This window comes from Alosa sapidissima, chromosome 8, assembly GCF_018492685.1.
Source record: "Alosa sapidissima isolate fAloSap1 chromosome 8, fAloSap1.pri, whole genome shotgun sequence".
Classification (NCBI taxonomy): Eukaryota; Metazoa; Chordata; class Actinopteri; order Clupeiformes; family Clupeidae; genus Alosa; species Alosa sapidissima.
The window spans coordinates 11,875,788-11,891,381 of record NC_055964.1 but is presented as its reverse complement, the minus strand read 5'-3'; the positions used below and the strand labels follow the sequence as shown (position 1 = coordinate 11,891,381).

Here is a 15,594-nt window from a genome sequence, read left to right as displayed (position 1 = left end):
ATGTGTGTGTGTGTGTGTGTGTGTGTGTGTGTGTGTGTGTGTGTGTGTGTGTGTGTGTAGCAGAAGAGGGGAGGGGATGGCAGAAGGAGAGGAGTGCAGTCAGGAGTGTCAGGCAGATCAAAGACACCCTACTTTACCCAGGAACAAAGAGAACGATGAGGTCACTTCCTGCTCTCTCTTTTCTCTATTGCACCCACACACACTTGTACAAATATAAACACACACACAAACACAAACACACACACGCACACATATATGACCATATGACCTTCAGCACTTTACTCATACCCCCTCCTCACATTCCTACCCCTCTTTGAGAAAAAACACACATGCCTACTCGCCCACTCTCCCATTCTGCCAGGTTTTGGCCAAGGTTACCTTATACTCCTTCCCCGACGCCAGGCACGGGTTGGGCACACACTGCGGGCAGCACTGTCCAGGCTGGATCACCAGGTTCTCACTCTGCGGGAATTAGACGGGCATTAGACGGGCATGGCCAAGCGTGAAAATGGCAGAATGAAAACAACCCCCACGAGCACCGTTTGAGCTAGAGCTCTGTTAGTGCTGCCTTGAACGGGCACTTCCTAAGAGCCTAAGAGTATCGGAGCACTAATGCTCAGAGGGGTGTGTGGTATGTGTGTGTGAAGGTGTGTGCGTCTGTGTGTGTGTGCCTGTGTGTCTGTGTGTAGGTAAGTGAGTGTGTGTGTGTGTGGTGTGTGTGTGTGTTTGTATGTGTGTTTGTGTGTGTGTGTGTCTGTGTGTGTGTCTGTGTGTGTGTCTGTGCGTGCGTGTGTGCGTGAGAGTGTGAAAGTGTATGTGTGTGTGTGTGTGTGTGTGTGTGTGTGTGTGTGTGTGTGTCGGACAAACTGACCAGCTTGCAGGTGATTGGGCTGGCACTCAGCCGTGGAGCACTGGACACGTCCAGAGAGGCATTGGCAGGTGGAGCAGGGCCCGGGTCTCCACTCCTCCCCATCCCTGTACTCCACCCCCCCTCCCACGGGCACGACGCTGAGAGCGAAGAGAGGGATAGAGGATTGAGGGGAGATAGAGAGAGGTAGAATGAAGGAGATGCAGGAAAAAGAGTGAGGAAAGAGGGGGTGAGGGAGAGAGAAGTAAAGAGAGAGAGAGTGTGTGTGTGTGTGTGTGTGTGTGTGTGTGTGTGTGTGTGTGTGTGTTGTGTGTGTGTGTGTGTGTGTGTTGTGTGTGCTGTGTGTGAGTGAGAGAGAGAGGAGAGTAGAGAGAGAGAGAAGAAGGGGTGGTTATAATGAGAGCAGGAAGGGGAGAGGAAGACAGGGTGTGGAAGAAAACAGAGAGGAAGATAGTGGGGTAAGAGAAAGAGGGATGGAGAGAGAAAGACAGAGAGAGAGAGAGAGAGAGATTAGAGAACCTCTACTCAGATGGGACCACATAGGGACAGGGTAAGAAGGCCAGCTCTAAGTTGTATGTTGAAAAAAGGATGAGAGGCTGCAGGGGGGAATTAATTAGTACAACCTCACTGTAAACTCTCTTATTGTTATGTTCAATTCTTTAATGTATCAATTAACATGACATCGGGAACGCATCATACATACTTCCACTTGAACATGCACACATGTAAACACACACACACACACACACACTTTGTATGTCCCGGTTGCTCCCAGTTCCACCAAGCTACATGCGGACAGAACGGCATGCAGTGAAGGACAGACAGCACCAGGAGTTTTCCCACGTGGTTCAGCTCAGCATGGCTCCATGCATTAAAGAACAGCTGACCAGAAACACTCCCTGTGTCCTCACACCCCGAGGGCTACAGCACTGAACTCAAAACAAACTCAGACACACTCACCCGCAAACACACTGAAAGGGGTCACCCATTAATGTTAATGTAACAAATTGTATGTTAACATAACAGCATATAGCGAACCATATTTTATTCAATCCCATAAGTAATTCATGTCTTACTTTGGAGTCATACACACACCCAAGGTTTGAAAGGTATGATTGCCACTATTGTGACTTTTTGATTGATGGACAGAGGTTAATCACTGCATGGCTGTGCTCGATACATTGCTGGGGACAAGGAGTGTCATTTGGCCGGGTGCAACATAAGCAGCCATCAAAAGATGACAAAGCTGAATTGCTCTGTTTGTTTGGCTGATTTTTCTGAAGTAATGGTGGTCCCCTTAGAGAGTCCTTAGCACCCCTGTCATAAATAAGCACTGTGAATCACTGCACTGAAAACAAATCTCCACTTTGTTCTCTGGGAAGCACTTTGTTTGATTTATTTCTTTTTTTTAATGTTTTTTTTTTCAAATCCCAGAGCCCTGTTCTCTTGGCTAGATGTGCGCCCGACCCGAGCCTACTGTGCCCGTGGAGGTGGCAGGGGAAATGTCCTGCTTGCTCGCTCACGCGCCGCCTCAGTGAGTTTGCGAGCTGTAAACACCACGCTGGCACGGCGTCACCGGGATATGTGGGGGAGGAGAGTGCGGGTGTCCTCTCCTCACCCTCTAAAAGCCCTGACTCCACTTATCTTGACACTTGTCCAAATACGATGTTGTTGTTGTTTTTTTGCGGATGTCACTGCTGAGAGTGACAATGTGTGGAGCCTGTGAGGCCAAGTGACAGGTGAGAGGAAGCGGAAGGTGTTAGAGAAGCTGCAAACTTCCAGAGCTCCCACTCCTGTCAAAACCGCTCTTTTTTTATTTTATTTCTGGCGCATAACTGTCCTATGGTGTGACCTATTTTTTCCTTATATTTGCCTTGTTTGTGTCCTTCTCTGTATAATTAACATACATTACCTTATTACCTATAGTAGCATTCAGGTTTGTGCTATAATAAACATACTTAATAAGCATACTGTACATAGAAATACAAAGTGTGTGTGTGTATTTGTGCTTTTCTTAACCAACATCCCACTGTATCTGACCTTGATACAAACTGAAATTCATCCAATTTTTTTGGGGGGAAACAGGATGTAAAAATAGCAAGAGTGCCAGCAAAGTTATATATAAAAAAAAACAACATCCACACGACTAAGTCCAATCTTCATGCATAACTAATAATGCTCAATTCTCCCAAACAGATTTATCATGTGCAGTTGATTAATGCTGGTGCAGTGCTGGAGCATCTGCTTTTATCCCTCCTGGCCAGCAAAGTCTGCCAGGACGGCACCGGCTCCCCTACCTCCGTGGCGGGCACACTTGGGGCAGCACTCCCCGGTCGGCACGAAGGGGCTCTGGTCGGGGCCGCAGCTCAGGGCAGGGCAGGGCGGCGGGCCACAGGACACTTTCCCTTGAGAACAGACGCAGACGGAGCACTTGGAGCCATTCCACTGGCTGTCGTGCTGTGGGAAAGGAGAGGAGGGAGAGAGAGAGAGAGAGAGAGAGAGAGGGAGAAAGAGAAGAGAGAAAAAGAGAGCGAAAAAGAGCAGAGAGAGAGAGAGGGAGAGAGAGAGAGAGGACAGGATTATGGGAAAAAAGTGATGTTTACTCTAAGATCAGCACCCCCCCACCCCCTCCCCATGGCCTGTATTTCCCAAAGCCCTCAGCTCTTCTTCAGTCCTCCAATGCCAGATAGATGAGGTGGTCCTCCACTGCCCTAACTGCTCCATCAGTCAGGCCCTCTGCTTAACTATGTGAGGCTCATTTCAGCGGGGCCCTGGCCCCTCAAGACCCCGGGGCTCCACGTCTGAAAAGCGTCCTGATTCAAGCACGCAAAAAGCCACTTGAGCCGACAGCTACACCGGCCGAATCTTAAACAGCGGTGGCAGCGGTGACAGCCCCCCCTCCTCAGCACAGCACGGCTCAGCGGGCGAAAAGTGGAAGTTAACAAGACAACAATTGTGTGTCGGGCTGGAGAAGGAGAAAGAGAGGAGAGAGGAGAGGAGAGAGAGACAGCAGGCCTACTACTAGCCAATGCAACAGCCAGGCCTGCCAGACAGAGATGGGGGAGGTGGAAGTGGGGTCTGTGTGTGTGTGTGTGTGTGTGTGTGTGTGTGTGTGTGTGTGTGTGTGTGTGTGTGTGTGTGTGTGTGTGTGTCATCTGCCTTTCAGGCGAGCCTTGTTGGAGGGAGAGTCTCTTACCCCGTAGATGGCTCCTTCATGCTGACAAGAGGCGGCGGACTGTGGGAAACACTCAGGGCAACACTGGCTGGGTGGTATTCTCAAGCGCTCTCCCTGGAAACACATTCACAAGCACAGGCCACTCATTCTCACGGGGAGGAAGGGACATTCAGACCAAGAGCTTCCTGGGCAGACAGGGTCAGACTCGTCTCACAGTGCCAGAGGTATATAAAAAAAAGAACGTCCTATTGCGTTTAACAATATGGGGACAATCATGGGGAATAATGTGCTTTTTCAGCACACTCAATGCAAAAAAGTTAGATGAGTCGACTTCAGACGTACTTGAAGTGCTGAAGTCGCGTCTAGCCCCCGTGAAACTGGGGTCAGGTAAACAGCAGGTAGACAGAAACCATTCATTTTACACCAGCCTCGTAAACATGACGGCGACGAATAAAACTTTAAGCGCAGCAGGATGATTATATGAGCGGTCGACGAGTGAGAGCTAATGAACATTTCATCAGCGGTTTGATTGTGGTCCAATTACAGCGCAGAGAAGCAGATGCAACGGGGCACTGATTGTTGTCTTTGCTCAGCAATGCCTTACTGATTAAAAACGCCAAATGAAAGTAACACAGTGGAAAGCTGTCAAACTGCAAAGAACAGAAGGAAAGACAGAGGCAGTCTGTCCACCACACTGTCATATACTGTACTCATCAGTCTTTCATCCTATTCTTTAATGTTTCAGTCAATAAGAATGTCCGACACTTCCTCCGGTTCTAATGGTTCTAATAAAAGGCTCTTACCCTCTGGAAGTCACACTTTGGGTTCTGGCAGCGCAGCGGCTTGCATATAACGATGTCACTGTAGCAGGTGCAGTCTTGGCAACTGTCAGGCCTCCATGATGTGTTGTTCTGTAGAGAGAGAGAAAATAAGAAACTGTTCAGTGGAGAGGGAAGGGAGGAGGGGGAAGAGGAGGAGGAGGAGGAGGAGGAGGAGGAGGAGGAGGGGTAGATTTACTGCCGGCGTTTTCAGCAGGTGGTTTTTGTTCAACGTTCACATCAGTCTTAATCTCCGCTGGAGATGAGGAGCTGAGATGGCCAGAGGCTTTCCGTCATGCCTCTGCCCGGGGAGACAGGGCCTGCCCGGATGGACGGGTGAATCTGATAAAAACGCAGGAGTTAAAGAGGTAAGGGGAGAGAGGAGAGGAAGAAAGGGAGGCGAGCGGAGGAGAAGAGAAGAGCTGAGCTGCCCTCTGGGTGTGTGTGGCCTCTTCACCTCATCATGCGTGGTCTGAGTCAGGCACCAGTCAAGCACAAGCACAAGGCACTCAGGCCAGAGATGATCTGATCTGCCAGATATGACATTATCTCCTCCCACACACACACACACACACACACACACACACACACACACACACACACACACACACACATACTGTATATGCGCACACACACATATGCACACCCACACTCACAAACGCACACACATGCACACAAAAATAAGTCGCTCAACCACCTTGTCTCACTCAGGTCAGAGCCCCCGACAGCCTCACAAAGCCTGCCATTATCAATGCATTACCAACACTGTCTACTGAAAATGCCAGAGGCAAGGAGAGACTCAAATGTCTGATCTTCCTTTATTCTTTTTTTAAAAAAAGAAAATGGATTAAAAAGTATTAAGCTGCTTTGAATGGGTCTTTGATCCACTGGGGGGAGTAGAATCCATAGCCTCAACAAACATACCTGTGCTATTCGTGTTGATTCATTGACCACACAGATAACCATCAGAAGAACATGTTTCAGCTACAGTATGTGCTTGTCTTGGTCTGTACGTCTGAGACTTATAAGGGGTGAAGCAGGGCCCAATACCCAATAAATCCTATAGCCATGTCCAGCACAGAGGTGTGTGTGTGTGTGTGTGTGTGTGTGTGTGTGGGGGGGGGGGGGGGCTGACCGTGTAAATGATCACTGGGTGCCAGAGTAAGGGTCTATGAGCTTTGACAGAGAGTGGTGACAGTTGCACATAGCAGAGATCTGCAGATGGGACAGGTGTCTTCATGGTGCGGGGGGGGGGGGGGGGGGGGCTAAGATGAAGATGAGACGAAATGGGCTCTTTGACTGGCTAGCTCTCTGATGAATCAGCGGCCTGTTCAATAACACCGCAGGCCACATCCAGCTGTGCCTATGTGGTGTGGTCTGAGATTTTGGAATTTGTTGCCTCCGAGAAGATGAAACAAGATGTGACACATTATAAGAGTGGGTAATATTAGAGGAGAGGAAGTTTGCATGTCATAGGAGAGAATCAGTTCAAACTCACTGGGAGAAATATTGTAGTAGTTTTTTTTTTTTTTTGCCATTTTTTGGCAGTGCTTTTCAGCAAAGCTCAGGAAAACAAGTAATTACCATGGCGATACTTGCTGACAGATGCAAAGTTTGTTTTCAGCACCAATTCACAGCCGAACAGCTGCCACTTTTTTTTATATGCTCTGGAAATGAACTCATGTTTTCTACTACCTCTGTTACAGTACTCCGTCACGAGCACTGTAAAAAAAAACTGTGTCATATTCGACACTCAATGGAAGTGAAAAACTGTCATATTCAATGTTCAATGCAAGAATAGAATCTAATAAATGAAACATTTGAAGAGCTTATAGAAGGAACTGTGATTGGGTTATTGCTATTTTATTTATATTTTCTGAATCAAAACAACACAACTGTACTTTTATTGATATTACCTGAAATACCGTAATTTCCCAACTTTTACCCGAGGTTTATACATACAAAATTTCTTCAGCTATGAGGTTAATACATAGCTGTATACATAGTATACAGGGACAGTTAATATGGTATTAATATGCTTTTTGTTTTTTTTAACTTGCATAAAACACTGTCCTGCGGTTTATACACAATGTGGCTAATGCATAGGAAATTACTGCACACAATTAAATTATTGACCTATTAATGACTTATTAACGTTTTCAAAAATGGATTTATAGAATTTTGAAAAAGAGTTCTTCATTTGGGGTGGCAGGGCTATAAAGGTTCAAGGTGAATTCCAACTTATGACCACTTCTGTCGCAAAAAGACACCATCCCTACTACACACACCTCCACCCTTTCTCAACTGAGAAAACAGTCCTAAAGGGTCCACTAACTAAGCTGGCTATATGGCCCTTACACATGTTCTGTACTAAATGCATTCATTTGTATCTTTTTGTATAAGTGACTTAGCGAATGCATTACAAAGTTGCACTGTGTACTGCAGATGTGCTGTAGCTGAGCTGCAGGAGCACAGGAGAAAATAGCATACAGTATAGCATAGCTTACCGTGAGACAGAAATACATCACTTATTTATGAAGTCATTATTTCCACAATACTGGGCAAACACCCTAATCATACCCTAATTATAGCCTATCCTGCATGTATCATCCTGGTTTTGAGTTTATTTTGCCAGAAAGGAGATGTGGACTGCTTCACCAAATAAAACACAATTGAGTGACGACAAACGGACAAGAGGCGATGAATCTGGTGTCTTCTGTGGGGCCCATGAGCAATCGGAATTCCGCTTAAGTGAGCATTTGAAACTTTTGCATTTTCAGCTTTTGACTGCGAGGCTGCTATTCCTGCTCAGCCACATTAAAACGCTGAACTGAACATGAACCTACGGCTAGACAACTTATGCTAGGGAGTGCATATAAGGGGGTGGGGAGGAGGGAAGGAGAAGGAGGGAGAGAGGGAGAAAGAGAGGAAAAGAAGGAAGAAGGAGGGAGAGAGGGAAGAAGAGAAGGAAGAGGGAGGAAGAGAGGAAGGGAGGGAGGGAGAGCAAGAGAGAGGAGAAATATGGCTTGGACACTGGATACTGAAAGATGACACAACCGATGTCAGCAGTCATCACACATTTCAGGACATGAAAGTATCTCACACTGCGAGAGGATTTAGAAGCTTGCGGGCTTTTCAGCGTGACACACAAACAGCAAAGACGGCTTTTGTAGAAGTTTGCTGCCTTATTTTGTACTAAAGTTACAGTCATGATGAGTCCCCATGTACAGTACAAGTCACCACAAACCCGCACTACAAAGCATCCAGCATAAACAGTTGTGAGAGAGCTGCTTCACATTGTTGATGTCAAAGAGTCAATACTGCATTGATGTCTGAGAAACCGTGAGCGCATTTTCCCCCCAAGCTTTTTCATCCCCCAAAAACAACAAACTCACTACCATAATACCTCCAGAGTAAACATTTCCTCTTGATCTAGTGATTATGAGAGATGCCTTTTTAAGAGCGTATCTATCATGTTGTGACTCTAACAAGCAACAACCTTTGTGCTTTTGAATACCTCCGCAGCAACCTAGTTTTGTGTTTTTTGAAGAAAACCCGCTTCTGAGAGAGTGTACAATGCTCCAACTGTATTCAGGTATGCGGGAGATGCATGTGTGTGTGTGACTGTGTGTGTGTGTGTGTGTATTTGTGTGCTATGTGGAGCTGTCACTCGGAGGGTGGAATGTCCCACATGCCTCACGGTGATTCCTAAAAGAGGAAGAGGATCTAAACATAAAGCCCACTGGTGGCAGCAGGGCCTCTTTTAGCATCCGCGCGCCCAGCCGGCCTTTCTAACCTTACCTTTCTAACCGCGGGGTGACGCAGAGCCGGGCCAAGCTGAACTGACCACAACACTTTTAGCCCCTCCAGGGAACGTCTCATTATAGCATGACCCATGGCTGCCTCTCAGGTATTTTACCGACACCCGCACCTCCCCACAACCCAAATCACCCACCCATGCAGGCTTTTGTTGGACACAACAAGCAGAGGGCAGATAAGGGCTTGTGATTGAGGAGTAAAACACATTGAGGGGGGAAGGGGGAGGGGGGGGTGGTCGAGAGAGAGACGGATGGATGCCCTGAAGGAGGTGGAGAAGCTAAAGGCCGGAGCAGGGGGAGAGGTGAGTGGTCAGTGTAGCGTGGATGGGGCTAGTCTGCCTGAGCTTTTAATTGATTCTCTAGGCTACACACGGTGAAGCAGCAGCAACGCACAGCAGTCTTTGCCCCCCCTCAGGGCCGGGGAACTCGCCACCCCCAACATTCTATAGCTGATTAAAGACGACGAGCCCAGAGGGTTACGTGTGAAGTGTCATCACCACTGAGTCGCGGCTTCACTTGACATCTCTCCCATCAGACCGTCTCTCACTTCCTGCGTGAAACATCACTAAACGCGTGTAAAGTCAGATAATAATTCTTGACTGGAATCTTCAGAGTGGACCAGGGGGAATATTTTCTCCCTCAACACCTCTAACAAAGAGGAAGATTTAAGTTACACTAATGTATTTAGAGAACGCTTTTGTTCGAAGGAATTTACAAACCAGCGAGGCCAATTCATCCACAATTACTCTCAGCAGGGATTCACCCTGCGATCCCCAGTGCTATAAAAGCCATCCACTACTGACTGAGTTAGCCCACTGCAATCCAGGCCCCAGGGTTCATTGCTTACATCAATCCAATTCAACGTTAATTAAAGGGGCACACATACATTTGGAGCCCCCACTGCGGCATTGCAAAGAGGCCAGGCTCCTCATTTTCCTCTTAACTTCCAAAAATGTCTTACGAGGTAAAAAAGCAGTAGTTGGCCAATTTCCCAAAAGCTCAGGGTCTGGTGAACGGAGCTAAAATGGACCTGGCCTATAAGCCAAGGTGTCAGTGGCACAGGACAGGGACACGAAAAAAGCTAAAGCTGCTCAACAGAGCAAATTTGACCAGGAGAGGAGGGAGGGAAATCATATTTCTGGTTGCTGCATTCCTGTGGAATATAATCTGAGGGCACTGGTCGTGAACGGTGGACGGTGTCTATACAGAACATTTCTCCACAGGGGCCCTGTCGCAGCTACCAAAATAAGCAGCTTTGCAAAACGGGGCATGCAGTAAGCTCTGTCACTAACAGAATATCGGCACCCCTGCCTCACCTGGAAATGATAACTGGACTACATAAAGATAGTAATAAGGGTAGTGTGTTTGGTAGCGCGCTAGCGTTACTAAACGAGTGCTATATATCGACTATATCCTCTAGCCAAGCACCTTAATGAGCCAGTGTCCATTCACACGCTTTGCAAACGATTCAAAATTCATGAGTCAGAGTGGCTCCGTATCCCTGGGAGTTGGGCACCACTCGGAGTACCAGGGACAACAGCGGAATATGTGAATAAATCTCCTCTTAAGGACATTCAAATGTATTCAGTCGCTGCGGTTTAATTGCTTTCCCCACAACTTCTCCCCATGCTAGCCAAGTCTGATTATATGCTAATTTCTTGCAAGGCAAGCAGTGCAGTTGAGAGGCTGCACCTAAGTGAAGGACATCTAAATCTCTGTCACTTGTTTGTTTGTAAGATGTTTGCATCTTACTTTGAAAAAGGAGCAAAAGCAACACACGTTGAAAGAACAACTCTCGGTTAATAAACGGTAGGCAATCTAGACTTCAGAGGGGTGTGCTGATTCAAGTATAATCCAGTTGAAAGGAAAGCCTGGCTTCCCCACCCACAAGAAGAAATGACTGGAACAATGTGTTTGTGTATGAAGACAGTGCACACTCTATTATACTCATAATGTGCAGAGAGCTATCTACTTTCAACACAAAGGCAAGAAGAAAAAAATAAATAACTGGCATGATATCACCTCATGAATAAACCTCCCTTCAGCCAATCTATCTCTCCACAGTGACTGATAGCATACATTAGAAAGGCACTGTATCAGGGAGGACGCCGCGTGTCTGACAGCGCTCAGCAGATCGGTCTTTTGTGCTAGCATGGGCGTTTTGAGCATGGGCGTCAGCGTTTAGAGGGTGGCCCATTTTGCATCTGCCCATAAACGCACGAGACACAACGCAGTGTGTGTGTGTGTGTGTGTGTGTGTCTCTGTGTGTGTGTGTGTGTGCTTGGAGATGTAAATGGATACTTCAGTGGGCGCCGGGAATGTGGGAGCATTATCGGGAGAATTCAGAGGCCCAAGTGAACTTGGAGGAACACCTGTTGGAAAACAGTTTGGCAAACTGGTGTTTAGGATCTGACAACTACTCAAGCCCAGGCATCTACGTGTTCGGAACTTTAAAAGAAAAATGTAGAAACTGTGACATATAATCTCATGCTGACAGGCCATGAAAATGGTAAAGTGTTAACAATTCTGTATGTGACATGTTCTTGCATAATGGGAGAAAAACAGCCATCAGACACAGACCAGACACAACCTTACCTGCAACATGCGTCTTTAACTGCTATGTTCTTTGTGCTCACAAAACAGCTTCAAGAGCAGAGTAGAGAGAGAGAGAGAGAGAGAGAGAGAGAGAGAGAGAAGGAAAGTGGAAGAGATAGATAGAAAGATAATAGATGTTATCTGTGTCTGTGTTCACTGGACCAGATGGATCAGCACTGTCCTTCCACAACTCTCTGCCTGTGCTGGAGTCCTCTGCACAGTTTCTATGATGATGTTCTCAATGACCTAGACGGTCAAGCAAAACTTCATGAAGCATTTAATGAGAGTGGCGGCTTTGGTGCTAATAAAATCTGACAGAAACCTCCCTATCCTTGTCAATATGACGAGGTCAGCATGCTTCTAGTAAAGCAATTGAGGATTTAATTACTAATGCCAACTTTATGACTTAAGTAGAGGGGAGATATCCTCCCTAGAAAAAAATGGACAGAAATCCACCCCCCTTGTAAATCAACCATTCCTGAAGTAATGATGATAATGTTAGTCATTTTCTACTCACTAAGAAACTATTTGTTTTACATATTGATAACTGGATATTTGTCAAAGTTGAAATACCCAGAATGATGAAGCAGACTACATTCATTTTTTTTATTTCGTATTATTTAACCCAGTGTCTTTCTCACTGGGTATTTTAGCATTCACCAAAAGCACTGCCTCCAGCCTAAAGTGATTCCTCCACTTCACTTCACCAAAGCACGATTGGCAAATCATTTGCACACATCACAGCCAGGGAATGAAAAGACAACAGCATCAACATTTATGAAGCCTTCTGCCCCCCTCCATCCACCCAGCCTTTGTCTTGAGAACTCACAGCGGTCCACGTGGTCCTGCTTCCGCAACCCAAGAAAAAACGCCTGGACAGGGGCTGTTTTCACAAAGTGATGTTCAATTATTCACCGCAAATTCCCTCTGGCACTGAGAAAGCCACGGGAAGTGTGAGTGCCAAGCAGACGGAAGAGGCTAGTGTTAGTTAGTTGTCACGAGTGGAACACGATGGAGCCAATAAGAAAAAGCCGTAAGCATTTGAACACACAGGAATGCAGAGAATTCATCTGCTCGTTAATGTTTAACGTGGACTGGTCTTGGGTCTCTTCTTCACTGACTCAAGAGTTCTTATCTAAGATGGGGGAAAAAACACAATAATACAGAACTAAACAAAACGAGAAGAGTCAATGTTGAGGAAGCGAAGTGCAAAGTGCAAAATGGCCTCCACTGCTCCACTGGTGGTTCCATTACTCTTTTCCATTTTCTAGAATGTTCTATTGAATTCTCATGGGTGGAATAGTCTTTCTGTTTGCCCTAAATGTTTGGACTGTGCAGACTCGGCTAAACAGTGCCCAAGCAAACACTGGCAAATGTAAACCTACAACATTCAGCGGTCGGACTCCACTGTGGTCAGTTAATGAGCCACCGAGATTGTTTTGGCTGGGCTGAAAAGTGGCTGGCTGACATGACAAGTAAACAACTGTGGCTTTAGATCAGTGGTTTTCAAAGTGTGGGCCAGGCGCCACTAGTGAGGAATAAAGACATGACAGGTGGGGCGCAACGAACAGGAGAAAATGTGTCTTTTGTGTGCCTATTTTTATTAATGGAAGGAAGATCTTACATTGAAAACAAAACAGCCACACATAAATAGGAGTCATAAACAGGCCTACGTATAAATCAAAGCACCATCAGAACCAGGGGACTGAGACGGGAAATGTAACGTGAAACCAGAATGTGAAAATAATATTTTAACGTGGGGAATGACGGAAAAAGTTTGAGAACCACTGCTTTCTATCAAAGTCTGAGGCCCAGGCACCCCCATGGTCAGGCTTGGTCAGGCATGGTCATGGCTGGAAGTGTGTCCTTCAGCCCCCCCCCCCCCCCCCCCCCCCCAATTCCAAAAATGAGGATGTGTGGATCTCAGTGGCTACAGCCCTACTGACAGCTTTAGAGGATCCGGGGCAGGAAGTGGGGGTGGGTGCAGTGTGTGTGTGCATGTGTGTGTGTGTGTGTGTGTGTGTGTGTGTGTGTGTGTGTGTGAGTGTGGGGAGGGGATGACGGGTCATTCTTGTGAACCACAGCAGGTGGAAAAGTCAATCCCACACTTGAAGAGTCTGGACAAATGGCAGTCTGCCTGAACAGCAAAGGAGCCGCTCATTGCCAGACTGTGGCGGCCGACACCAGACAAAAGGACCTGTCCACTCTCATTCATTTTTTGAACGCCAGTGCCGCATTCACACACCTGCATCATACACACACTCACACACTCATACTCACATACACACAAGCACACACCACCCTGTTTATCTACCCAAAACACAAATTTCACACAAAAGTGCACAGAGGCCCAAATTCTTCATGCCATGCAGGCTAAAAGTGGACAAAAGTGACTAGGAGAACTGAAAGGAGAGAAAGAGAGAGAGTGAGAGACAGTGAGAGAGAGATGGAGAGAGAGAAGGAGAGGGAGAGAGAGAGGGAAGGAGAAAACAGCAACATTTTATAGCAGCGCTAAGAGGATTATACGCATATGTTTGGGATTAGGATGGAGACTCCAGGTCATCTACACAATTCACTTTTCATTCCGTGTAAGAACAGCTCCTCTGAGGACTTCCACTTCCCCCTGTGCAGGCGGCCACTTAGACGTTCATGGGTCAGGTGCCTGTGAAGCTGGCTGATTGACTGGAGGCTGACGGCGACCATAGCTGTTACCCAGGCCTCCACTACCATCCTGACACACAGTCAGCCTTCACACAGCCTGCCCATCACACTGAGCAACCAGTGACACTTTCTTTTGCTTTATTCACAGGACGTCAAACTGAGGAAGTGTGCTTTCTTTCCAGATATGTCATTGTCACACAAGGGACATACTGTTTAATTGTCCAGTCTCGTGGAGGAACTCTGAATGGCTCCAAAGCCAATTGTCTTACTTTATGTGTTCAAATTCAACCTCTGCCTCTCCAAAATGGCACTGCTAAAAAAAAAACCACAGCCCTGGATTACATCCTCAGTTGCTTCAGAAAACCGAGTATGTGCACATATAACGACCTGATATCACAAGCATCAGTGGTCTGTAATAGCGTTAATATGAGAACATGCTTCCCAGCAGAGGAGGTAAGCTACGCGTTTGCGTCTTTAAGTGCACAGAACAAGGCTGTTTGTGTGTATGTGTGTGTTTGTGTGTGTGTGTGTGTGTGTATGTGTGTGTGTGTATGTGTACTGTATGTGTGTGTGTGTGTGTGTGTGTGTGTGTGTGTGTGTGTGTGTGTGTGTGTGTGTGTGTGTGTCTGTGTGTGTGTTTGTGTATGTGTGTATGTGTATGTGTATGTGTATGTGTATGTGTGGGTGTATGTGTGTATGTGTGTGTGTGTGTGTGTGTGTGTGTGTGTGTGTGTGCATGCAGTTCCCGTGCCCTTGGGTGCCTGCAAAGCCATGTACGCAATTACGATTAAACATTTCCCGGCGCGCCTCGCAGGCAGAGCCCCTCGTAAATCTGCCGGTGTAATCGCAGGCCCCTGGCAGCGATGATCTGCGCGCGGATTCCTGCCTGAAATGTTATTTCAGTGTGGGGGTGAGTGAGGAGCCCTGCCACGCAGACCCCCCAATCACATGACACCTCCTGCCGCACGGACTAACAACCAAACATGGAGCCGCAGGGGGGGAAAAAAAAGGTTCCTCTAGGTTGAGAGGAAGCCAGTTTATGATGGTGCTGCTAACATTATACTAAACCACAGGGTGGACAGTGAAAAGAAGAATGCACCTATAGAGTCATGTGAGGATGTTCTAGATGTTTCTGTGAGCTTTAGGTAGTAGCCTAGACTGTGCTTTTTGCAAAGGCTGATGCTAGATTACAGGTTGGATATGCCATAAAAGGGAAAGCCTAAAAACATAAGACGTTCCAGTTCCTTCTGAATGCCAGTGAAAGAGTTGCCATCTCCATCATGAGCACATATGGTGATATGATGTTTGTTAACAGCGGCTCTTTGTCTGACTGTCAGGACATGGTAGTAAGTCTAGGCTTCACCTAGACTTCACCTCGGAAAGGGAAAACAATAGACCACAATAGACCAATAGACACGTTGAAGACAGAAAAGAAAAAAGGAAATCTCTAATACGTCAGAGCAGGCGACTATGAAAGAACTGTACACAATACACTCACTCCATACCCTATGCCTCTGCCTTCTTCCAAGTCACACACACACACACACACACACACACACACACACACACACACACACACACACACACACACACACACACACAACCAACCAAAACCACATACAATACCTGTGTAATTACGCAGTGACAGACGCAGCGGGG

At 46.8% G+C, this 15,594-nt stretch overlaps 1 protein-coding gene across 1 annotated transcript in view; it reads right to left on the bottom strand.

Annotated features, from left to right (window-relative positions):
* fras1 (Fraser extracellular matrix complex subunit 1) overlaps nt 1-15,594 on the bottom strand; it is a 120,946-nt gene that overhangs the window by 84,700 nt on the left and 20,652 nt on the right. Inside the window, 7 exon segments of the mRNA XM_042101559.1 lie at nt 379-462; nt 872-889; nt 891-983; nt 986-1,008; nt 3,166-3,325; nt 4,065-4,157; nt 4,847-4,954. Coding sequence (XP_041957493.1) covers nt 379-462; nt 872-889; nt 891-983; nt 986-1,008; nt 3,166-3,325; nt 4,065-4,157; nt 4,847-4,954 — 579 coding nt within the window.